The 25,692-nt window shown below is 45.3% G+C and overlaps 3 protein-coding genes across 15 annotated transcripts in view; 2 read left to right on the forward strand and 1 right to left on the reverse strand.

Annotated features, from left to right (window-relative positions):
- Positions 1 to 1,632, forward strand: part of LOC102094573 (ubiquitin-conjugating enzyme E2 E1) — a 46,104-nt gene extending 44,472 nt beyond the window's left edge. For all 7 annotated transcript variants that reach the window (XM_065051549.1, XM_065051550.1, XM_065051556.1 and 4 more), the window contains one exon: positions 739 to 1,632. In XM_065051549.1, the coding sequence (XP_064907621.1) occupies positions 739 to 836 (98 nt within the window). In that variant the 3' untranslated portion in view covers positions 837 to 1,632. The remainder of the gene's footprint in view (positions 1 to 738) is intronic.
- Positions 522 to 18,433, reverse strand: NKIRAS1 (NFKB inhibitor interacting Ras like 1). 5 transcript variants are annotated; one of them, XM_065051560.1, is made up of 5 exons: positions 18,304 to 18,419; positions 17,464 to 17,558; positions 16,692 to 16,818; positions 8,602 to 8,843; positions 5,484 to 5,841 (listed from the first exon to the last, which is right to left on the reverse strand). In XM_065051560.1, the coding sequence occupies exons 3-5, from the start codon at positions 16,783 to 16,785 to the stop codon at positions 5,602 to 5,604; spliced, it is 576 nt and encodes a 191-aa protein (XP_064907632.1). In that variant the 5' UTR covers positions 16,786 to 16,818; positions 17,464 to 17,558; positions 18,304 to 18,419; the 3' UTR covers positions 5,484 to 5,601. The 5 variants fall into 5 exon arrangements, with proteins under 5 accessions (XP_064907635.1, XP_064907632.1, XP_064907636.1 ...); XM_065051564.1 differs by having other exon boundaries at positions 16,946 to 17,558; XM_065051562.1 differs by having other exon boundaries at positions 17,464 to 17,544; positions 18,304 to 18,328.
- Positions 18,408 to 23,377, forward strand: RPL15 (ribosomal protein L15). 3 transcript variants are annotated; one of them, XM_065051557.1, is made up of 4 exons: positions 18,408 to 18,552; positions 19,529 to 19,713; positions 20,732 to 20,868; positions 23,022 to 23,377. In XM_065051557.1, the coding sequence occupies exons 2-4, from the start codon at positions 19,542 to 19,544 to the stop codon at positions 23,325 to 23,327; spliced, it is 615 nt and encodes a 204-aa protein (XP_064907629.1). In that variant the 5' UTR covers positions 18,408 to 18,552; positions 19,529 to 19,541; the 3' UTR covers positions 23,328 to 23,377. The 3 variants fall into 3 exon arrangements, with proteins under 3 accessions (XP_064907629.1, XP_064907630.1, XP_064907631.1); XM_065051558.1 differs by having other exon boundaries at positions 18,424 to 18,552; positions 19,532 to 19,713; XM_065051559.1 differs by lacking the exon at positions 18,408 to 18,552 and adding an exon at positions 18,808 to 18,869.
- The last annotated feature ends 2,315 nt before the right edge of the window (positions 23,378 to 25,692 follow it).

Raw genomic sequence — 25,692 nt, forward strand, 5'->3', positions numbered from 1 at the left:
CCAAACCCGCTCAGGTTTGGGGTAAGGGTTAAACACTCTTCTCTGGTCTGTAGGGCTGTAGTCACTCAGTAATGGAGCTAAAAGAGCCACAAACGCAATTCTGAAAATGAGGGGACTCACCTTTTACTTCCCACCGTCTATTTAAAGCTGGTGATCAACTATGCCACAAGCAGTCCTCACTGCGTCTCTAACCCACCATTATCCACACCAGTTAAGGGGAATACGCCTTGGTTTGCAAAGTCAATTTTACAGGTTGTGTTTCTATACGTGTCCGTAAAATATGAGAGAAACGCCAGAGTTCATGCTATATTACATATGATAAAAATAAACTTGTTGGAAAAATGAAACCTTTCCTTGTGATCTGATCTGTCCTAGAAAGCAGATTTATATTGGTACAAGTACACTTAGCAATGAGTGTCCCAGGCACTTTCAGAAGGGGTAAAATAAACCTGAAATATGTGAATCAGTGGAAATTCTCAGTAATGCAAAATATGACAATATTAGATTGTCATTTAAACTCCTTAAAACTTTAACCGGCATTTCACTCTTTATTAGATAATACATTAGTATGTCACTATAAATACAAATCAGTAAAGATACAGACCATCAATTCAGTATATTTAGGTTGTTGCAATGTACCTTACCTGTGTGATTCCGTTGTATTAAATTCACACTTCCACTTTATTTTTATTTTATGCAGTAGCTTGTCTGAAGCAGTTTGCTTTCTTTTCTTTTCAGCTGACCCCCTGGTTGGAAGTATTGCCACTCAGTACATGACTAACAGAGCAGAGCACGACAGAATGGCCAGACAGTGGACCAAAAGATACGCTACATAAGTTGGATTTTCATCAAACTCTTACATTATTTGTCTGTGATGGAAAGAGCTGCTTATGATTTTGAAGGGGTGGGGGGAGGGAGGGTGCTGGTAAAGAGTAGGGTATTTCTATAACAGATTTTATTCAGTCTTTTATTTCCTAAGATTTTGTTGTTGTAACTTAAGGTATCTTGCTACAGTAGACAGCTAGGATTGGGAATAGCGTATTTTAAGACTGTAATTAGTTCAGCAATATTAGCTCACATATAGTACCGAGAAGAATGTAAACTACTTAGACTTCTTTGGTTTTCAGTTTGCTTGCAATATGTAAAAGATTAAAACAGCTTAATTTTGTACAGGTACATATGTTGACATTTATGTAAAAGTCTTTTCAAGACTCTACACACTGTTTTTTGCTTTTTGTTTTGGGTTTTGGGAGTTTATTTTGTGTTCTGGGTTGGGTTTGTTTTTTTTAAAAAAGCTGTCGGGATTGTTTTCCCCTGCGGAGGGCACATTGGTATTTAACAAATCCTTTTTAAAGACTGTCATCTCGTGATCTGTGATATGGAGAGGTGGATATATGGCCTCACATACGAAATGAGAAGTAGTTTAATGTATTATTTTATAAGCCAATCTATCTTTGTGAAAAGAATAAAGGGTTTAATCAGGACTTACGGCAACCTGTAGTGAAATACCTTAAGCTGTTTAACTGTAAGGCGTGGAATAGGAGTCACTCAGTGGATTGGTTGTATGTTGTGGGCTACTTAAGTCTGCATTTGTTACTGTGCTAATAAAAAGATGTTTAAAAAAAGAAAAAAGGGAGGAGGAAAGATTTCTGCATAGTGCCTTGCTTTATCATTTTGCCAGAACAGTGTCTCCCAGCACACCTTGAGGATCACAGTCTGGATATGGACAGGGAGTTCTGCAGATGAGTGCACTGGCTGCTTCTGTGTTGGGGACACACTTCTAGACAAGCTCTGGTGATTGACAGCAAAGACTTTTTGAGCCGTTTACTGTGTGTCAGGCGGGCTGGCAGGACCCCTGGGGAGGCAACCTGCCGCTGAGTCCACGCTGGCTACCTTTTAACTTCAGTTCTCATGGCATTGGCTTTTCAGGACTGGCACATTATTTGACGGTACAACTGGAAAAGTGTAAGAGATCTGGAAGGGGAAACAGGCAGGAGGTAAAAGGAAGAAGAGAGTATCTTCATGGTTTTCTGCTGGGAGCAGTCCATTCCCACTTGGAAGAGGGGAAGGAATTGTGTCCTGCTAAGCTGGCAGAAGATTCCTTAAAGGAGAGTAAAGGAGTCTCAATTTGTGGATCCTTTAACTGCCTACAAAGATTATCTCCTAGAGACATGGCGTTTACGTTGAGGCATGTAGCAACAGAGCAGTTAGTTGTGGATATGGCATTTTTGGCCACTCCCTTAAGGTAAAGGCCGGAAGCACAGATTCATTTTCACACAGCAAGTACTTCACCTTGCGACATTCTTCTGAGTGACACGTGGTCATCTGCGCTCTTGGATGTGCTTTGGTACTTCAAAATAAATTCTCTGTGTATTTTATTTATATACTTATCTTTCTACCTGCATATAGATCAAATCTAACTTGGTGCAAAATAATCTTTTAACCAGAGGTACCCTTCTTTTGCTGGGTGGCTGTGGGCAGTAGTACTTTATCCTCACCTGCTGAACTGCCTTCTTTTAACACAATACATGCTTTGGTGCATGAGCTCCCTCAGCTGTTTGGCTCAGCTAAGGAAAATTATTAGTGTGTGGCTACATCACACCAAGAGCATCTCTGGTAATTGCTTCCTCCTTGTCTCTACTGAGTGAGGAGGTAAATGGCTTCATCTCAGTAGGTTTGTGTTGGCTCCTTGCTTTCATGCCACCAGCATGTGCAAAATTAACCATTGAAGCTGGTTTGGGGGGAGGGAGCTGGTTTGGGAGGACTGATCTGCACAGTGTTTATTCAGCAAGACAGAATTTTAAGAGGAACAAAGATGGTTAATTTACTAATTTATTTTTTTAATATAATTTTTCCATCATCTTGTGAAGGGACTGTCTAGTTTTTGTAGTAGGTAAGTGATCCCAGTGACCGAGGACAGGTTTTGAGTCAGCAGAATAGTAAGAACAAAATAGGAGTTCTGTCCTTTAGCTACTACATTATACTCTGTACTTTACTTATTAACCCTGTGTAGAACTGTACTACAGCGAGTTTCATTTTGACTGGGTAGCAGCCACTGTGTGTAGATTATCTGCAGAGGAGACACTACATTTTCCATCACTTGTCAATAAAATACTAAGGTATTTAGGAAGAGCAATTAATCTGTGTGCTTAAAAAGCACCAGAAAAAGCTTATGAAAGAAAACAGTGGGTGGTGGTTGTTTATGTGGATGCCCAAAATGATTCTAGAAACAAGTTTAACCAAGTCAAAGATAACATGTTTGCCTTTACGTAACCTGTTTGGAAAAATTGACTTAGTCATTCAGAAGATCCCTTTTCTCTTGCCTTTCTTAAAACATTGTCAAGTCCTGAGTGTCTGGTGGAGCGAGTGAGCAAGCTGATCTCGCACGACACAGCTCTGGCAGCGTATGGGTGACATCAGCCTTGGCGGTGGAGTTGGCATTGAGTTTGCAGGGCGCAGAACCAGACAGGAACCCACCATCTCCATTCCTTCCATCTCCACAGATTTTAAGCTAATTCTGACTTGTCAACTTGCACTCCCTTGGCTCATGGGTCAGCATCAGTGACGATGGTGTGGTTAGCAGAGGTCTTTACTTATTTTGATCAATCCAAAGCTGAATCAAGAAGGGTTCTGCAGAACTGAAGAGGAGGAACACAACCAATTCCTTGGTGAGAGGTTGCAGCAAGAAGGTGAACCACAGCTGCTCTGAAGTCACCCTCACATCCCAAGCGCACAGGCAGATGCGGAGCCTTCTGGGCAGGGAGAAGCCCTGAGTTACACGTGTGTTTCGTCGGAAATGAGTGGGGAGGGAGTGTTGTTCTGCAGCATCGTTGGCGACAATGACTGTTACTAGCCAGGCTGGGGGAGGCCATGCTCCAGTGCTTACTCAGCTGCGGTGGTGCAATGGAAAACAATTGTATGTTTCTAGCTAGCAGGGCATCACAAGAGCTTGCTCATTCATAATTGCTCTTTTATCTTACTCCTTGGCCACAGCAATCCAAACTATATTGAGCAAAGCACATAAACAGTTTCATCTACCCTCATTACAAAGGTAGGAATACCTGCTTAATTTTTAGTGATTTGTATGGCTGCTCTGACATCAGTAATGCTGACGGACTTTGTCAGTATTCAGGAAGAGCAATGCTGTAAGCACACAGCTTAATTGTGATCATTAAGCACACTAACTATTTAGCAGTTATGATATGACAGTGCAAGTATTGCTTGTGGCTTTGCTGACTCACAGTGACATTCTCAATATTTGTTCAAAACAACATTAATTTAGTGGAAAATGTGGGAACTGGGTACTTTACTCCCTCTCCCCGCTCTTCAACTACAAAGAAAAGCTCATCTCAATTACAACAAGAGGTTGTGGGAGGCCAAAAGCTGGCCACTCTCTCTGGGAATGGTTGCTCATTCTTTCCCTCTATATCCAACGTTGTTTAGTTTACTGGCAGGCAGCAGATTTCCGCAGCACAGGTTTACCAGCATGGAGGGTCAAATATGGCACATAGAGTTGTGTTCCTGAAGCTGGACAGTGCATGGTGTATGGAGACCAAGGCCATTTTTACGGGTATGTCTGGGCATTTGTCATGGGGATGTTCCCAAAAAGCATCCTCCTGAGCTCCCTGGCCCCCTCTGACATCGAACAGCACTTTGTGCCAGTTGCTATCTGGGCCGTAGCTCCATACCAAGGGCGGATCACCGCAGCTTGGTGGTACAGCTGCACAAGAGAATTACCCAATGCGCTAAGCAGAGCCCAGGCAGTCCCTCCTGCATACAAAATCGTTCCCTATAATTTCTCAGTTAAAATTATCACCTATGTGAATGTGGCTCATTTGCACTGGATGTGCTGGAACAGAACCACATACAGCTATGTTGTCCTTCAGGTCATGGTGAAATTAACAAGTGCTCCGAGAGCTTTTCTGGTTTGTGCAAATAAATTCCTGAGCTGAAAGCACTACTTGCCAGACTTTGCTGACAAACTCCATGTCCGGGTAGATCTGTTCTAGTATCTCCTACAAGACCTTTTTTTTTTTTTCTTCCAGACACTAGCAGGACTTTAGTGGCTAAATCTGCTGGTAGTTGGTTCTCCTACCCCAACCCCTTCTGCAACAAGACACTGACCTCAGCCTCCTACAGCACCAAAAAATCCCTGTGGCCCTGTTTAAGGTCAAGGTAAAAGGACTGTTGCCATTTCAAACATACCCTCTCTCCCAATTAAATGTTTTATTGCAGCTAGTACTATTTGTAACTAGAGGCTATAGATCTGCAGGGGGATGGCTTAATGAAAAGCTTGTTGATTTTTTCCTCAACACAGCTGTGTCCAGGCATAGCCAAAGCCCCTGCTACAGAGGCCTTCACCTGTCTCTCCCTCCCTCCCTCCTCCATAACGCTTGTTGCAAGACAGCTCCTCTCATGAAGAGTTTTTTAAGGCTTTTGCCACCAGTGATGTTTTCAAGCCAAGGAAAGATACCTGTCAGCCATAAGCTTGCTGATTTTATTGCTGAATGAGATTATTGCTTTAGGTGAAATCACGAGAAGCAAATGGCAGAGAAGGGACTTGGGCTGTGAGCTGGCAGCAGCAGACAACACTAAGGTAGCTTAGTTATCAGAGTTATTCCCTTTGCTCTTCCTACCAGGCAAGGGAAATGTTGATTTGTTCTGAGACTGGGAGAGTTTGCTAGCTAGGAAGGTGAAGGGCTCAAGCAGCGTTTTCCGATCTGTCACAGTCACTTCCCACAGTCTCACTTTCTCAGCCCTTGCCCATTGCTGTGCTGCTTCTGTTTCCACTTGCCTTTGCTCCAGGAGGTCAGTTTTGTTTCCCAAGACAATAACTGTTACCTACAAACAAAACAAAAGGATGAGCTTTATACAAAAAGCATCCACCACTCCCAGTGCTTTTGAACAGCTGGCACATGGCAATGCAGTTCAGACTTGTTCTTTAACTTAGTGCTGGCACAAGGTAAGCTGTGTGTAGTTTGGAAGAGCAGGGTCTGGGATTTGAATCAGCCTTATCTGCTTGTGGACAGGGAGCTGGTTTTAATAATGGAATATGCAGGACTTCCCCCTTCCCCCCACCCCAGTTGCTTAAAGGGAAACAATACCCAAGAGAGCCGAAGTTAAACAGCCCTATTCTCCATTTATTCTGCAATTAAGGTGCCCTAGACAAATGATAAGAGCACGATATCTGAGTAAGACAGAGCAGGGGATGCTTGAGAGATAAACAGCACACACGGCAGCAGAGAAAGTGTGGACCCCACAGCTGTGGATTTTGCACAGCTTGTTTTTCCCTAAACCCCAGCCCACAATATAAATAAAGCCAAGCCTGCCCCAGGGGTGGCTGCTGGGCAGGTTTAGCTGTTAAGCCCCTCTCCCAGCCCAGCCGGCTGCCCACTCCCACAGGCAAGGTAAGCCAGGGTAAGCCGGTCTCCCATTGCTGGAAGATCAGATCAACACCAGCACCATCCTCTCAGAAGCAGTTTCAAGAGCAGCTGGTTAGCGAACTGGAACAGCACAGCTGTATCAAGTTGCAAGGATCCATCAAGTGGCTCCTGTGTCACCAAGACAGAACAGTGTGGCTGAGCTCAGTGGCTTGCCCGGTACTTCAGTTGTAGGATGTGCTGAAAATAGTGCTGGCCACCTAAAGTTACTGCTCCTGCTTATTTTGAGTTAACCGTTTTCTAAAAATATTTTACCAGCATCAGCAATTAGGGGAAAACATGCCTATAGTCACAGCAAACTCTGGTCTCATCTCTGCACTAGTGGTTTGACAAAGATCAAGTGATAAAGTCCCCTCTTGCTGATGATTTGGGGTTTTTGCTATGGCCACACCTGCACACTCTTTCCTGTTCATCAGGCTAACTCCAGGATGTCTTCTGTTTTTCTACTGCTAGAGATGTTTGTCCTGTTCCTGTGAGGTCTGAGCATTCCTTCCTTTTCTATAGCAGCCCAGAGTGTTTAGAAAAACATTTTTCCCCTCTGTGAAGGTTTCAAAAGAAGATACAATCTTCATATGTATTTACCACATGCTCCAACTGAATTTTTGCTATGGTTAATCTCTGTCAGTATGAAAGAACACAACCTCTATTTAGTATAAAATCTGGCCAGGCTTTGGAGTGCATGCTGGAGAGCCTCCACTGCCAGCAGAGGCAAGGAATGAGCCAGCAGTGCTTTCTGTCATCTGCCACACAACAGGGGACTGTGCCACTCGATGAGGTTCTTCCAGCTCAGAAGCATCACGTGTGGAGATACACCCTAATTCTGTTAAGGATGCTTTCTAGCAGAGCCCAAACTTTAAGTCCACTGATGTTATCTTAAGGCAGAACTCCCAATCTCACCTACACTTCAAAGCCTGTTTTATATGGACTAGAAACCACAGGAATAAAACTAATTTATCCAGCTTATTGTGGGCACCACTCTTTCAACTATGTTATCCTCAGTCAAGACCATAAGTTTAAGCTCTCCCAGAGGAGATAAGCAAACTGGCTGTTTTCTAAAATACCTGCATGCAATGAGAGAGAAGAGCTCTGAGAAGTCACACAGAAGAGAGGGACACAGATCCTGTTTGGGCCGCATTACAACATGCTGTAAAGTAACAAACTGGGGCCTTCACAAAACACAGCGCCTGGGAAAAATTTCCTGTTCGTCCGCCTGTCTTTGCCCTGCAGGAGAGTGATGATTGAATCCTGTATCCCTCATCTACGTGACAATCTGCAGCTCACACCAGCCCTACCAGCCAACATACCTCTCCTGTTAGGACACCTTCGGCTGCTGTCAAACTTGAGGCCTGCCTTCCCCCACCCTGTGTGCTGTCAGCACCAAACAAGTTACATTTTTGAAAGTCTCTCCCTACCATTATCCAATTAATTCTTCATGCATTTTTATTTTTTTTTAACAGCACAAAGCAGACGTTCGAAAAGCTGTAGGCTAAAGACATTTAACAAGGAAAACTACACGAGAATATAAAGATACTGTAGGAAAAGCCATAATGCTAATGCTACATGCAAGTTATATTTGTTTAGCTAAGCTGGAACACTGTCAGCTGAAAACACTAGCTGCTTTCTAAGGGAAAATAGAGCAGTCATTTCACACAATTGAATTGATTCAATATGGTTGTTAAAATACATTAAAGCTGCTTTGCCAATTGACTAATGTCTGGGAGACCCATTGTCAACGGCACTAGTTTGTAAGTCATCAAGTACATGAATACAAAACAAACAAAGATAATGCCCTTCGTTATATTATTCTGCGCACTTGAGCTCCGGTGCACAATATCTAAAAACACATATGAACTGCACTGCTGTAGACCATATGTTTTATTAGTCATAAGTGTCCTGGCTGGTGCATTCAGCTAACTGAATTTTAGCTGTAGTAGAGGAAGTGAGGCAAAAAAACAACACATTCTTTTGCATGACCTGCATGGCATGTGAATTAGGCTTCCCCAGCATGTGAAATCTTCCTTTTGCTGGATTGCCCAAGGCTGTGGGTACATTCGTTTTCCTTTCTATGCAAGTTTTACAGAAACAAAATGTGTGCTCTGCAACTTAACTTCCTATCACTGATATGGCGATAAGCCAAGCAGTTAAGGCACCGTGCATTTACCTCCTTTTTGTCTCTAAAGACATCAATCTCCTTTTTGAGCAGTTCGACTCTTTGGAAAGCTTCGAGGCTGGTCACGGCATAGACGAGAATGAAGCCATCAGCAACAGAGAAATAGTGCTTTGGCAATTCCACGCCCTCCTGCAGACCCCTGGTGTCATAAAGCCGTAATTGTTCCTTCACACCTCGGTCTGTCTCCACTGACGCCAAATACACATCTTCCATCGTGGCACCCTCTTCTAAGCCTGTTTTAGAACAAGCAGAAAAATTCAACTGGTGTTATGTATGGCACCGCTATAAGAATTATTTGCAATACGACAGAATTTTACTCCACAATAGCTTTCAGCGTGTGTTTTCCAGAGTGACTTGTCCTGGACTTGACCTTGCCTGACATCCCCATAAGGAGCTGTATTCACAGATCACCGCACCAGCTATTTACAACAGCGACACTATGTAAATGCAACATCCAATACATGATCATGCCTGTAAAATTAATCTATACAGCACGCATGTTCAGGATAGGATAGGGTGTATGGCTCTTCCCTCAGGTTTCCAAAACTACAGCCACCCAGTGCACCAGTTCTGTGCCAAACGACGCTGCAAATGGGCCTGCCCAAAGAAACCCTTTCAGAAGAACAGCCAAGAACACCAAATAGTCAAGTACTAACATCTTGAGCAGACTTCTTTGCTTCACACTGAGCTGGATCATACAGTAGTAGCAGGAGCCAAAGCTGCTATCTACAACTACCTGAAAGGTGGCTGTAGCATGGAGGGGGTTGGTCTCTTCTCCCCAGAAGCAAGTGATAGGATGAGAGGAAATGGCCTCAAGTTGCACCAGGGGAGGTTTAGATTGGATATTAGGAAAAAATTTCTTCACGGAAAGCATTGTCAGGCATTGGAACAGGCTGCCCAGGGAAGCTGTGGAGTCAACATCCCAGGTGGTGTTTAAAAGGCCTATGGACGAGGTTCACAGGGACATGGTTTAGTGCTAGAGTTAGGTTATGGTTGGACTCGATGATCCTGACGGTCTCTTCCAACCAAAATGATTCTATGATTCTATAATTGTGGAAATGAATGTGTATTGGTGGTACAGTTAACCAACAAGTGAAATCAAGCCAGAAAGGGAAAGGGATGTTTGCATGCAAGCAAAGCTGAATTCTATATTTACTCAAATACACAGTGAGCTTTTTCTACCCCTTAGGGATTTAAAATGACTCAGATTTGCTAATAGGAGCAAGCTCATTTACTGCAAGGTAATGGCATGCACAAGGTAACAAGCTTTCATATGTGTATCTATCACCTGCTCCATGGTAACTATCTGCATACTGGCTCTCCTTCCTTCCTCTCCCCATGGTAAATGTGAGGTAATTCAAGGCAACTTTACTTCGAAACAATTAAAAAGACTTTTTTTCCAAGCCAAACCTGAAAACACATAGATCACCTTAGCTTTGTGTTCCCCCTGGATGCAAGTGCATAAGGTTACAGGTCCCAACAAACTATGTATAGCGTAGCTGGGCCACTTTCAGAGTCGGTTTAAGTATTCATATAAACTCTCTGCAACCCACGTTTTTGCCTCCACTGCATTCCTATGTACATGAATTGTTTGCTGTTGCAGGCATAGCATAACGAGTCCTGCATAATTCTCTTTGTCTGCCAAAAAGGGACCATATTAGTGCATTGTTTAAGAAAACACGAGGGATTATCTAGCCTGTGAAAATAAGGATTTTGCTCAGTGCTTTGAATGACACTATTCAAAATACTTCACTTTGACAAACAAGCTAAAGCTTTCCACCCACGCCGATGGCTTCCCACGATGTATGCAGCATTCCTGTGCGGGAAAGTGGCACAAGCTGTTCTTTTCACCCCTCTCCCTGCACTCTTCATAGACCAAACTCTTATCAGGTTTGCAACAAATTAATTTATCTCGCTTCCAAATATAGCCATGCTAAGGTGCAGGAGCAAAACTAAGAGCAGAAAAACAAAACAAAGGTTAATAAAAAGAAGAAACACGAACACATTCTGCGTGGTTGGGGAACGTGTTAGAAGGTTATTTTTAAAGAGTGAAGTAAGTAACAGCCCTTTCTGGATATAGCACTGTATTTTTTCTTGCTCTGCCTCACTGCATTGTACAGACAGGTCAAGGAAATATCTAGCATCAATAAATACTACCTTGGCAAGAAGGAATGAACCATAAGTACCTCAGTTTTCTTTTTAGGAAGCAATGAATAATGTTGTGGAGGGTTTTATCATCTAAATGCTGCACTGTAATTCAACAGTCTTTAATATATCTACATTCTCCTATGACAGTTTCTTCCTAATGGCATTAAAAGGAGCAGAGAAAATTATGTCCTTTAACATTCTACTTGAAAATCAGGAAGAAAAATTAAGATCTGGGAGTTAAGTCAGCAGAATAGAGCCACAAATTTTGACGTGAAATGGAGGGGGCACTTCAAAGGGAACTGGAATTTATGCACCAGTATCAGGTTCTAGAGGTGAAATTTCACCTTATATGCATCGGGGGAGGGAGTGTTGGAAGGTAGATTGCTAAGCAAACACAGATAATTTTTAGAAATATCTGTGTCACCTTATTCTAGGCCCTGCTTCCAAAGCCCAGATCATGTGCCAGCCACATATTGCTGGCAATGATGTTTGTACTTTTTTGCTAGTACCATCCCATCCACGCACTTTCCCAGTCTCCATCCAAACACGGGCCATGTGAGTTGCTGTTCGAGTGGCAGAACTAGTCAGGAAAGCCCAGTGTTCTTGGAAGGTGTCTGTCACCATCCCGTCCTCCCCATCACAAGGACCATGGTTCTCCTTCCCTTCCCTGGCAATCCCCAGGTGTCCTCCCACCCTCACTAATTGGTGGGCAAGGGGAGCTTGTACCGCGGAGTTACTGCCCTGCAGACCACTGCCAGCTCCAGTCGGCTTTTCTCAGAGGAGAACATTATCATGGGCCTTTTCTCTCCTTTTTCTAAATTTACAGAAACATATTTTGAGATACCTACTGCTGCGACACAGATGAACAGGCAGATGGAACCAGCTCTCAGGTTCAGAAGCTATGGGGGAAAGAGGAACCAACAAGACAGTGAACCATCTTGTGGTTTCTTTGGAAACTAAAGATTAAAAAAAAAAAAAATAGGGAGGGAAAGGAGGAATAACCAGGAGATTTCCACTGTACTCTGTGCTGGTGAGACCCCATCTTGAATCCTGTGTTCAGTTTTGGGCCCCTCACTACAGGAAAGTCATTGAGGTGCTGCACGGAGTTCAGAGAAGGGTAACAAAGCTGGTGAGGGGCCTGGAGCACAAGTCTGATGAGGAGCGGCTGAGGGAACTGGGGCTGTTTAGCCTGGAGAAAAGGAGGCTGAGGGGAGACCTTATCACTGTCTACAACTACCTGAGAGGAGGTTGTAGCATGGAGGGTGTTGGTCTCTTTTCCAAAGTAACAAGTGATAGGACAAGAGGAAATGGCCCCAAGTTGTGCCAGGAGAGGTTCAGATTAGATATTAGGAAAAAATTCTTCAAAGAAGGGGTTGTCAGGCATCGGAACAGGCTGCCCAGGGAAGTGGTGGAGTCACCATCCCTGGAGGTCCTTACATGGTGTGTTGACAAGGTACTTAGGGACATGGTTTAGTGCTAGAATTAGGTTAATGGTTGGACTCAATGATCTTGAGGATGTCTTCCAACCAGAATGATTCTATGATTCTATGACTGATGCAGTGCTCAAGCCCCTACTTAACTGCTCTAAGTCTTGGGAGAAGCAGAAAGGTCTTAGTTTATGTTACTGACTGCTGCCACAGAGGAACTGCAAGGGGAAGCCTCAGTCATAAATTGGGTGGTATTTCAACCTCGGGTGGTTTCCCACTGAGGAAAAGAAAAGGCTCAATATACTGACTAATACTGCACACTCAGGCTAGACAAGGCAGAGATACTGTGAATACCAAAATGAAGTAAAATTTCAAGACAGGTGGAACTGCAGAAGTTCCCAAATGACTCTCAAACATAAATGCAGTGGGAACTTTACATCTTCTTGAGTACTTTCGAAGATCGCCTATGTAATCTCTCCTTCCCTCTGTCCAGCAAGAATTTAACAAAGAGCTCCTAAAGCCTGCTATTCCTCATGTTTGTAAACTGCTGGATAACAAACAGGTTTTGCTCGCTTGGATCTCAAATGACAGCACAGCAGAGGATCCCTGACTCAGAGAAGAGCTGGACAGGCCTTAACAGGAGCTGGTCTCTTTAGATTTAGCTGCTAGTTAAGTACTGGTCCCACCAACCAGTAACCACAGTTGTGACCCTCACTGGCATACATGCAGCTCCATTTTTATCTATTTCTAAAATGCAAAGCTGCATTTTAGGTAGTTTTGATTTAAGAAACAAAGATGTGAGAATGCATAATTTGGTTAATTAGCCTCCACATCTTCAGAGCTGTGAAAGCCAAAACCTCAAATACCTCCAGCTGAGAGCAAGTGAGGCAAATTTTCTTGTTATGGGTTCTACCACAGTAATAGATGGTGCTTTTATTCCCACCCAGTAAGATGATTTAAAGTAGTTGCTTATGAATAACCTGACCATACCAGCTATTTATACAGCCAGGAGGCAGAGACAAGGAACATCGTGGTTTTTACATGAAGAGTTCTCATCTTTTCCGGTTGATCTAATAAGCTTGACCATAGGTCAAGGGGCCAGAGATATTTTAAAAGCAGAAGGAAGACTCCATTCTGCAACATCACTGAACAGGGACACTGTTTAAGGAAAAAACCTATCCTCTTTACAGACATGTCTCATGCCAAAGTTAAGCCAGCAACTCTCCTGTTAGCCCTCTCAAGAGAGCTCAGGCCAAGCAGTGTCAGCTACCACAACTATTTAGTGGGACAATCTTCTATGGCCAGTCAAGGACCCAGGTCATGACCAAGAAGAAAAGACTGGCCCCTCTATCTTCAGGAGTGCAAAAGAAGGTGGAGGATCGGGACAAACACAACTCTGAAGCCATGAAAAGGGAGATGATCCCAGGTATCAGGCGACCATATACATATGTTCAAGCCTTAACAACTATTTGGCCTGACCTATGGCAATATATTGCCTACATGACTCAAAGCTAAATCTGTCCCCATTTCAAACATCTTTCAGGTTTTGTCTGATTCCTTGAAACAGTTTAGCCAGAGAGGCTGCCATGCAATACATACATTACTTTACGTGGCTCTGACAGTGTCTCTCATCCTTTTGCCCTCTCCTCTATCATCCTAGGGCCCCAGGCAAGTTTTAAAGCCCAGCACAAAGCCCAGTACCACACGTTGTTGCTCACAGGCTCCAGGTCTACAGATATTCCTATTTGGGGAGTATTCCTCTCTCCTGAGTACTTTTTTCTCTTTGACCTCAAGCAACCTTCCTGCCTTTGCTGCTGACCATGTAAGCAATGGCAGCACTTAGGAACTTCATCCATGACGAGCCCAGGAGAGCTGAAGGTGCACGTGTTTTCTGAGAAAAGAAACACAGTGCAACTGAGTTCACAGCACTATCACCAAGCACACAGCCAGGAGCATGGGCTTAAAGCCGAGTGCTCTACATAGAAGCATGAAACCTCCAAGGACACTAATCACTTCCCTGACAGCAGCTGTGCCACTACTCCTTTTTACAGGAAAGTCAACAGGAGGCACGTGAGCACTGGCATAGACTCTTGGCTGATCTACAGCCAGGAGGAGACCCCCATGTCAGTGGCTGGGACACCTCAGAGGATGGCACTGAACCTTGTGCTCTGAGCCTAAAAGCAAGTTCAAGCATAATCCTTGTTACTGGGAGGAGGATGGGGATGCTGTCAGAAACGGAAACACCCCATGCATGGGCTCAGTGGTCCTCCTCATGGATCCCCGGCCCCGGGACCGGCCACAGAGCTGCTCCTGCCGTCAGTCAGGAAGCACAGGTTTCCAAACAGCTTGTGTCCATGTTGCCGTACAGGGAGAGCTGCCTCACTCATTGGCTCTGAACAGACAGGCTTTCAACAAACACACTAGTCCTTTTCGCCTCCTGCCAAAAAGGCCAGCAGCCAAAATGTACGTGTCAGCTTTCTGGAGCTCACAAGCTTTAGGAAATGAGGGCTGAGCTTTAGTAATCCTGTTTTGAGCGTGGAGGGGCCACCCCTGCAATGGTGGCACCAGCAGCAGGTTTGTGCAGTTTAAAGCTGCTCAGGTGAGGAGCAAGCAAACACTGTCCAGTCCTCAAACTCTGTCCTTGCCCTGTGTGACCCGCACAGTGGTGTCCTGCCTCTGCAGTTTGAGGGTTAAATCAACGCAGATTTGAGCAGTAGCTAAAGATCTTCTGGGAATCATTTTCACCAGCCCATACTCCAGGCACCCTCTGCCAGAACTGCCCGTGGGGGATGTAGGGAGGATGGTGATGACCCGGTGGGACTGCCAGGAACACCAACATATTCAGTGCACCCCCCAAAATGTGCCTGATGGCACTCACAGGTGGTATCGATAACTCTGGGCCATGGCCACTCATCTCCTGGGGCTGCAGTGGTTCCGTATGAGCCCTCTCCATACTCTGACCTAGATTCTGCAATTCGGCCTCTTTCTCCCAATGTTTTGGATAGAAATTTTGACCAAAATCCTTAAAAAAAATAAAAAAAAATCTTCTTTCTGCCCTTGCACTCCCGCTCCGCAGAGCAGAGCTGTGGGAAAGGAAAACGGATCTTTCTAAGGAGCAGGGGAAAAGTCTGCATTGCTCAATGCCTGAGCTGGAGCGGGGCATTCAGGAGAGACAGAAGGACACCAGCAGCTAGACCATGGGCACGAGGCCTCACTCCGATTATGTCAGCCAGTATCCATGACATTGTATAATCGTGTACATGGCTGGCTCCATAAATAGCTCCTCCGATCAGCAACACCCGAATATCCTTCCTGCCTGGGTTGCTAATAGGAGCTGGGGGCAGGAAGCAGTGTAAGGCAATACGATTTAAGCAAAGCAGCCCAGCTCATGCTGCTCGGGTGTCTCTGACGATTGCCCAGAGACCTTCCTGAGGAGAGGAAGGTCTGTAGCAAAGGCAAAAACCTTCAGCTTGCAGGTTTTGCAGCCTTCACACTGAAAGCTACATGAGGCTACGTGCGCAGGTCTCAGTAGGATGCTGGAAACAGATGTTGCTGCAACATTGAAGGAAATCCTCCTTTTAAATAAGGGTATTAGCAGGCAGTTCTGCATCACGCTTTGCCAGCAGATTCCTCCCATCCACACATTTTAAAGTCGCAGTGCCTGCAAAGCACCATGCTAGAAATCCTGGTGTTTATCCAATAATTTACCCCAATGTTTAATTTATTGGCTGGAGGAAAAGATACAAATGGACTAGATATCCACTGCCTGAGCCCTGAGACTCACCCCTTGTGCCACCCCCTATTTCTGGGTGAGGCAGGAGTGATTTATCAGCCTCATCATTTGCCCTTCCTATCAAAGCCAAAGTCATGTGGAAACAGAGGGAAACAAGCCGGCTTTGCCTTCGTGCCCTTTCTTTTGTGGACAGCAAATATACGACGTCCCACACTCCTGTCTCAAGTCTGTTTTCCACAGGAGGGTTTACTTGAGAGCCGAGAAACTTGGCCCTTGAAGTTCAGCACAGAATATGGGACCAAAAGCAGAGCCATTTTACTTTCCAGCTCTTTGATTAAATATTAGCCAAAACCAAGCAAAATAAAGCATTAAGAAGATGGAATGAAAATCTAACATTTTCTCCACCCATCACACTATATGTATTTCTTTTTTCAAGTATGTACAGCATCTTTCATGGAACAAGATATTTCTTATATAAACAGGCAGCAAGCACATGGCCTACTTTCTGTGTTTGTTTCTTTTTAAACATTTATGTATGTTATAACTGGGAACATCATGGAAAGGGTTCTCCTCCAAGCCTATTTTAATAACTGGTAGGCAAAGGACTATGAATTTCAAGAACTGCCCAGAGATGCAACAAAACCACATTGATTTCCTCCCTCACCTCAGAGCAGTTCACAGTCCTCAGTTACTGCTCTTTGACAGCCCACACAGACCAGATTCTGGAAAAGCAAATAAGGCCCCCACCCCCAAAAAAAGTAAAAATATCTCACCAACAGTATGCTTTCCATAGAGAAGTTGTTCCAAAATCGCAGTCTTTCCCACCGAGGCCATTCCACAAACCACCACCTTGTAGCCCTTCCCCATGCTCCTCCCGAGGGCAGGGTCAGCAGGTGAGCCCTGTGCGGACACAAGAGTCTTTAGCCCGGCGTGCTGCCCCCAGACCCAAGCAAAGTCCACCGAGAGGCGAGAGCCAAAACGCGAAGCAGCGGTGAATCAGAGGCGCAGCTCCCTCCCAGGCGCTCACCAGTGACTGATATTTTTAGGACCAAGGTTTCCTCCTACACCATTTTTCAAGGTTTTTGGCGGCTGCTGCGGGTGCTGGTGCTTGCTCGCAGGCTTGACGCTTGTGCCATCGGGCTGGGGGGGCTGTTTGCTGACTTGTGCCAGCCCTCTGGGGCAGGGACTGCTTGTGCTTGTTGGCGTGTGGGCAAGGCTGCAAGATTTGGGTTATCGGGCTTCATGTTTTTGCTGCGGGACTGATGGCATCTGTTGGTATCAGGATGGCTTCCAGAAACAGGATCAAGGGTTCCTCCCCTTCTACTTCATGCAGGGAAAGTTTCTACCTCTTACACATTAGGAGCTAGAAAATAGGAGTGTTAAAGGCAGAAGCACAGGAAAGCAACTGCAAAAGCCGTTTTTAAATTGCTTTGGATGGGGCAGAGGTTGGTTTTAGCAGGAGGCTTCCAGAAGCCATGGCAGGGCAGGCCCTCACCCTCAGGTCGCTGTTTGGAGCAGTTCATCGCAGAGAAAGCAGAAATGTACCTTTTTCGCACCAGGAGGGGGCTGGCCTTGTCCCACTTTGATTGCAGTTTAACTGGGTAACGCTTCACCAGCCAGGGTGCTCTGCAAAGCATATGCTGAAAAAAGGAAAGGTCACCCCACAGCGGGAGGGGGGACTTTCAGGCAGGGAAAGCCTAATTCCCATTTTGGTTCCCCAGCAGGGCCCAACACCTGACAGCAGCACACTGGGGATGCTGCTGGGGCTGGGGGGTGATAAAAGCCCCCTGAGCACCAGGGGGTGAGCTTGCTCCTGCCAGTTCTCCTCTTTGGGCGCAGGGCAGGGAGGAGGTGTGCAGGGGGGGCACAGGAACACTGCGCCCCTGCAGTGCTTATGCATGGAGGAACGTGAGCACGCCACACTGGGGACCCGCCGGCACCGACAACAGCAAGGGGCAAAGCCCGGGCCTCGGCCCCAGCACCTCGGCAGGGAGCCCCCTCCGGGGAGCCCCCCCAGGCCCGCAGCACCGGGGGGCACCGGCATCAGCCACGGGCACTGCACTGCTCTCCCCACCCCCGTACCGAACAGTTCTTAGGGCTTTTTTCCCCCTTAGAATTTATGATTTTATTTTATGACGTTATTAATTATTTTTCTTTTAGGATTTTTTTACAGGGTTCTTTTAAAGTACTTTTTTTAAGCCCCGCCCCAACCCCTAGCCAGTTCAGGGCTCTCATGGGCGGGGGGGTGTTTCAGAGGATGCCCCACGGCCGCCCCCCAACCCGCAGCCCCGGCCCCGCCGTGCCCCGGGGCGCGCCCCCGCCTGCAGCCCCGCGCGCCCCCGGGACCGCCCCCTCGGCACCCCCCGCCAAAGCGCGAGCGCGCACCTGTCCCGAGCTTCGCGCTGCGCCCCATCGAGCCGCTCAGCGCCGCGGCGGCGGGTCAAGCCCCGCCCCCTGCCGCCCATTGGCGGGCGCGGGGGCCGGGCCGCGGAGGGGCGGGGCGAGGAGAGCGGCGCCTGTCTCCCTAAGGACTGCAGTACCCATGAGGCGCTGCTGCCGCCGCCGGAAGCGCGGTGCTGCCGCAAGGGGTTGTGGGAAGCAGGCCTCTTCCTTTCCGGTGCTGGGCGCCATCAGGTGAGGGGCCGTCAGCGTTTGGCCTTTCCCGTAATCCGGTGCCATCCCGGGCCCGGGCGGCCATCTGCCCGCCCCGCTGCCGCTCCCGCCCGCCGCCACCCTGGCGGGGTGGGACGGGGCTGCTCCTGCGGCGCGGGGATCTGCGGGGAGCGGGAGCGGGGGCGGGCGGGCCCTGAGGGAGGCCATTGGAGAGCCCGTGGGCTGCGGCTCGTCAGGGCAGCCCGGCTGCCTGGGGTGTGCGGCAGGGAGTGGATGGGGTGGGGACACTCAGCCGGGCCCCGGGTTGCAGGCCGCACATCGCAGCGTAGCGGGTGCAGGTTGGTTACAGGCCGCGCGGCTTGTTTCGATGCTGGGTTTGTAGTTAGCTTGTGGTGTTTAATGCCATAATGCAGTCGTAAAGAAGGGGGGAGCTTGGGGTGGCAAGAGCTGTGCCATGGCTGGGCAGAGAGGGGTGTGGAAAATCGCACACCAACGGGTTTTATTCCGTGCAAGTAAAATGCTGTGTTTTTCTGATGGTGGTTTGGGTGGTGGCTTGATGGAGTTCACCTATATCTGCTAATTGCTGCAAGCGTGTGGGAGCTCAGAGGTAATTAAAACACATGAAGACTAAAGACAACACAACTCACAGTCACATACTTCTTTTATAGATTAATATTTACAACTTGATTCAGATGGTAACTGTCAATTTTGGTAGCATCTAACGTACACATCTGAAAAATTCACAGCTGAGGAGTTGAACACTTAGGAACATATAAAAAGGGAGGAAATTGCTGATAATGGTAACTGCCATGTGTCTTGCTGGAGTCCGCCATGCGTGAGCCGTGTTACCAGGTGTGCCAGTGGTGTAAAGAAGCTTGAGAGCATCCCTTGTGTTAGTGGTGTTACGTGTGTGGTTTGATGCAGTGTCTCTGTTGGAAGCTGTTCAAATCTGGAATCCGTTTGGGTGCACTGTTTTTTCATTGACCTCTCGATTCAGCAGGTAGACAGGCATGGGTGCCTACAAGTACATCCAGGAGCTATGGCGGAAAAAGCAGTCGGATGTGATGCGATTCCTCCTCCGTGTCCGCTGTTGGCAGTATCGCCAGCTCTCCGCCTTGCACCGGGCTCCCCGGCCGACCCGACCGGACAAAGCTCGCAGGCTGGGATACAAGGCCAAGCAAGGTAACGACATGTAGAGGTGAAGTCTGCGTGCGTTGTGATGGAGTGACCAAGTTTTACATCAGCTTCCTTCTGTTATTAACTGATAGTAGAATAACAAAATCTGAAGGCTAAATATTCCCCAGGACCCTGAAGTGTCCTGCGTGAAATGAACTTAATGTTATAAATGTGTTAAATTGGTAGCGACACACATAGCCCAAAACCTTATTTCATGTAACTTTGAGTTTATGCCTTTGGTGGCCATTTTGGCAGATGGAGATGAAGTGCGCTTTGGCTTTGATTCTTTTGCTGCATTACTGCTGCAGCGTTGAGCAGTGCTTTTAGTATCCTGGGTTTGGGAGGCGTCCTTGCTCTGCCCGGGTTTTGTCCTGCATTACTTTGGCTGTACCACAGCTGCATGTGCTTGAATAAGCAAGATAACGTAGTTTTGTACTGTCATTAGGAAACAGTTACTGGTCAGTGAAAGAAACTTGGCAAAAGTGGCCATCCATCTGTAGCTTGAGCAAATCACTGAAACTGTGCTTGTTCATTATGAAAATGTAAAGTTTAAGAGCTTCTGTTGCTGTTTGTGAAGTTTGTCTAGTTGCCTCATTTTTCAGTGATCAGATTTTAGCAGGGTTTGTGGATGGCTTGTGCTTCAGTGCTTTATGAAAGATACTATCAGAATGTGAGATTCTAGGTTTGGGTTTGGGTGTTTTTTTGTGTTACAAGGTAGCTGTAGGTGTTCTTAGTATATTTGGAACCACACAGTGGAAATGTGCCATAAGGTCTGGTTTGGAACTGAAAAATAGTCACAACGGGCCATCATTTCTCTTACTCGGTTGTAATGTAAATAACAAAACTATCCTGTGCCAGCCATCTCCGGTTTTAGGTTTTGGTGGAGACTGGTGTAGTGACCTAATTTTGCAGCATTTCATATGGAGTTTTTGGGATTGGAGATGCAGTATGGGCATCAGAACTGTTTTGCTGTGATCTGCATTTTCTACACTACAGAATTCTTCTAAATCATTGTTTCTTTTAGGTTATGTTATCTACCGTGTCCGTGTTCGCCGTGGTGGTCGTAAACGCCCAGTCCCGAAAGGTGCAACCTATGGTAAACCTGTGCATCATGGTGTTAACCAGCTGAAGTTTGCCCGGAGCCTTCAGTCTGTTGCAGAGGTGACTATTTTGGTTATTGCTTAGAAACGTGGTGGTAGGAACGTCTTTGTAAAAGCTGAAAATACTCAGAGACAAACAAAACCCCAAATGACTGTTTTGCTAATGTGTTGGGTAAAAGACCATGGACATGGAAGGCAGGAAAGCACCAGAGTGTCTTGAAAAGCTGCATTGAGACAAATGAAAAAATTATGCAGGCTTTACAAATGTGGTCTGGGGGAAGCATTACTTAGGTGGTTTATTGAAGTTCACAGCATATACTTGTAAAGTATGCCACAATATTTGTTACAAAAAATAGACCTACAACTAGTAAAATAAGGATTAGGCATGAGAAATAAAAATTCAGATACACTAAGGTGTCAGACTTCACTCATCACTAAATCCCACATCTGTGTTCACTGCCATGTTGTATGTGTAACCAGCTTTAGGTAATGTTCCTTCCACAAAGTACAGATGAGTTCCTGTCTTAAAGTCTGTTGCACCTGTTTTTGTAGCAGGAGTGCCACACAGTGTGCTTAGCTGTATCATAGGGTCTGAAAGCAGCATGCCAGAGACCTTCTGGTTCTTTATAAAGAGCTTTGGTACCTCACCAGCACAAGATTGGTGGTTAACTTGTTTTTAGGTGAGATGATGTTACCTGCTGAAATACTCGAAAACTTCCATTCAATGACATCTTCAGGTTTCATGGCACAGTAGCAGTGTTGAAGAGACGTAGTTCTCACCTTTAGAAAAAACTCTTTTCAGTTGGAATTAGTGCTAGTCTGCACTCTCAAAAAAGAGACATTGTGAAAGAACATAAACTGCTCATTGCCTTCCCATCTTGAAGTGCAAGACTGTTCTGTTCCCAGGACTCTTAAAATGTTTGTAAGTGACTTAAGTAAGTTGAATATGGCGGGTTTTTGTAAAAGGGGAAAAACAAACAAAAACCAAACCAACAAAAAAAACCACCCCACACCACTCCTAAATGGGGCATGCTAATTTAAGGGAAACACAGATTATGACTTTAAATTAAAATGGAGTCTTGTGGTTTTGGTGCTCATGGCATGCTCTTCATACATGCTCTTACCAGACAACTGATGGCAAATCACATGCTCACTCATGGTGACAGCTCATGGAAGAGGTTATTTGCCCTCAGTTTTAGTTCAGAATTTTCTGGCACGCTCCTTCCTGGAAGGCTTAACATTTTTCAGATATAAATATTACAGAAATATAAAACCTCCATTTTAGCTATCATTGCCACATAGAAGCTGTTTGAGGGCAGTTGATGTTTTAATGTTTAATATGTGTGTTACTCTCACATGCTAGAGTAAAACATGGACTTGAAGGAATTTTATTACATATGCAGAAAATAGTCAAGTGCTGTGTAGTGGAAGACTGTAGTAATAGATTGGCATAGAAGATGGGTGGGCTCAGTTGGTGCATACTTGCCCACAGTGATATGAACTCCCAGGATTAAACACACTTTTAGTGTTTTAAATAAGGAGCATTCTTCACAGAAGAGGCAGATAGAGTTGCATAATTGATATTTTCTGCTTTGTTTTGTTTTCTAAACTAAGACTGTTTATTTCCAACCACGACTGAAGATAGGAATAGTAAGCACTAACACACCAGCAGTGGAACAAAGACTTGTTACATCAGCTCTTCCTTTTCTTCTATCAGTATAAGCTTATTCTCTGCAGAAATGTCTTTCTCCCCCGTAGCTTTGGATGCGCAAACTGATCAGTATTTCATAACTTCCCACAAAAGATTATTCTGTGGCCCCAAGTGCAGTTTGTGTTCTTCATCTACACGTTAGAAGTTGTTTTTAACTCTGTATATATACTTATTGGGTACTTCTGTGCACAAAGTAGTTCTTTCTTTTGTTAACCAAGCACCTTCCTCCTTACATTCTTTAAAACCTGTTTCCTGTAGGAATTCAAGCGGCCTGTTTTTGTTTTTGTTTTTTTTTAATACAGCATTCCTTTCAGCTATCACTTTTTCTTGCATCTTAGCAACTGGAAGGGGGACAGTTCTTTTAGGAAGAGAGAGTGTCTCAGAGCAAAGTGAAATTTCTAGCACCTAGAAAATTTTAGGTTTGAGTTATTCGTACCTTTCTGCATGAAGAGTGCCCTGCATCCGTGATTTTACAGCCTTTTGCTTTTGTTTTTTTCCTCTAGGAACGTGCTGGCCGTCACTGTGGGGCTCTGAGAGTCTTGAACTCGTATTGGGTGGGTGAAGATTCCACTTACAAGTTTTTCGAAGTGATCCTGATTGATCCCTTCCATAAGACCATCAGGCGCAACCCTGACACCCAATGGATCACCAAGCCCGTCCACAAGCACAGGGAGATGCGTGGGCTGACATCGGCTGGGCGGAAGAGTCGTGGTCTTGGCAAGGGCCACAAATTCCACCACACCATTGGTGGCTCACGTCGTGCTGCCTGGAGAAGACGCAATACCCTGCAGCTGCACCGTTACCGCTAATTTTTGTAAACGTAATGATCTAATAAAGCTGATGTGGGTTGTTGAATTTATCAAGTGCTTCTGCTGCTTTTTGGTATACGTGGAGAAGTGTAGAATTCTCCGTGAGTTCAGTTGTTTGTGTTTTGAAAGGTTTTTGAAAATGTAATTTGATATTTGTGAAGATTGTAGGCCCCGAGCATACAGTTCTGTGATGGGTTTCGCTTTTGATAAGACTGAAAAGACATGTGCAGCGTGAACTGAAAGCCTGTCAGCCAGTCCATGTTCTTTTTTCTGTTGGCCTGAGTAGACTTCTTCACTGTCTGTAGGTCTGTCCTGTGCTCAGACTGAAGGCCAGCTTTCATCTTGTGCAATGACATGTAAACTGAAAGTGCTAGTTTATTATTTTTATAGGTGATTAAATGCTAATGGCAATTTTATTTTTCAAGTTCTGTTTTTTTGTATGTCTTCAGTGTGAAAGCAGCTCTTGAGCCTTCATTGTCTGCAAACATTGGCTAAATCAACTAAGTGCAGAACAGAAAGATAAGCTTTGCTGTGATCACTAAAGTGCGCAGTATTTTAAATATGGACACTTCACAAAGAACTATACAATGGTTTAGGTTGAGTAAAACAATGCTGACGGAAGTAATACAATGGGCCAGTTTCAGTGATTTGCTCAAGCTACAGATGGATGGCCACTTTTGCCAAGTTTCTTTCACTGACCAGTAACTGTTTTCTAATGACAGTACAAACTACGTTATCTTGCTTATTCAAGCACATGCAGCTGTGGTACAGCCAAAGTAACGCAGGACAAAACCTGGGCAGAGCAAGGACTCCTTCCAATCAATGCTGAGTAGGAATAACTTCATTTATGCAAGATTCTGGGCAGTTCATTTTACAGTGGAGACAGTGTTTCTTAGATCTGTCTTTTGATACCAGAACAGATAACAATTCTCTGGTGTTGGAGCTGCATCTGATGAACTCTGCATGGTTAGGTGGTAGGAATAATTACATTTGGGTGACAGTTATAATCATAGATTGATGTATTTTGGGCTACATTTTATGAAATTACAGTGTGACCTTTCAGCATGAAATCAACTTGCACATAAGCACTGAGAGGAGAATAACTGCAATTTCTGGTAAATTAGCTCCTGGATGGCATCCCATCCCTCAGCTGTGTCAACTTTCACTCAGCTCGGTGTCATCTGCAAAGCTGCTGAGGGTGCCCTTGATCCCATTTTCTGTGTCGTTGTTGGAGATGCTAAACAGTATTGGTCCCAATATGGACCCCTGAGGGACACCACTTGTGACCGGTCTCCATCTGGACATGGAGCCTCTGACCACTACCCTCTGGGAAGTGTGGGAGGAGAGATTGCCGCTGAAGACCAAGGCAAAAACGTTGAATACCTCAGCCTTCTCTGGGATTGTTTGTTATCAGTTTGCCACTCATAGAGGAAGATGTGGCTGATCTTCCCTTTTGGAGATTAAAGGGTTTAAGGTAGTGCCTGTATACCCAATGTGTTTGGTTTTTGTTGTTTCTTTTTTTAAGGTAACAACTTTGAGTCTCATGCTACTGCACTAGGGCTTGATAAGCTGTTAAGAACGCTTCTCATGGATGGGGGAAGGTGACAGCAGGTCATTGGCCTGAGGTTTCCCCTTGCGGTCTTGTAGCTTTTGGATCTTAAAATAGGGAGGAGGTGGAAAACTAACCTCTCCGAAGTTTATCGAAAGTTATTGATAAATGTATGGTATTCATCGGAAGAGCTAAGGAATTGGAAACAGATGGTATTGTCTTCAGCGGGAGCTCTGGGTATGTGTGGCTCATCCCAAGTCTTCAGGAAATCGGATCACCTTAGAGTCTCCTCAGCACTGGAGGTGTCTGGTGCTCTGTTAAACAGTGGTTTGGGTTGGAAGGAGGAGAAATTGCAGTGCAGTTATTTGTGTAAAGAGGAAAGACAAGTTCTCATTTTCCTTATTGAAATCTGTATTTTTAAAAGGCAAAACATTGAGAAAAAAAACTTTGGTTGGGGTTGTTATCTTGGGAAACGAGGTGTCCTGATTTTGTTAAAAACAAGACCATTTTCTCTTTTACTGAATTTTTCTTTCAGCTAAGTTCTTAGTAACTGCGCTTTTCTGAAGTTAGATACATGTCTTGGTAGCCATAGCAATGGAATGCAGCATCGCCAATAAGAATGCATGTCACCCATTTGCAAGGAGGAGCCAACTGAACAGGTGACAAAAACTGACCAACAAAGTATTCCATCCCATCCACATCATACGTCATATAAAGGTGGTAGATCACGAGGATCTCGGTCCTTCTTTGACTATGGCTGGCATCTGGGGAGGACCCTGAGTCTGCCTAAAAAACACTGATACTGAGCTGTAGCTG

This window comes from Columba livia, chromosome 2, assembly GCF_036013475.1.
Source record: "Columba livia isolate bColLiv1 breed racing homer chromosome 2, bColLiv1.pat.W.v2, whole genome shotgun sequence".
Classification (NCBI taxonomy): Eukaryota; Metazoa; Chordata; class Aves; order Columbiformes; family Columbidae; genus Columba; species Columba livia.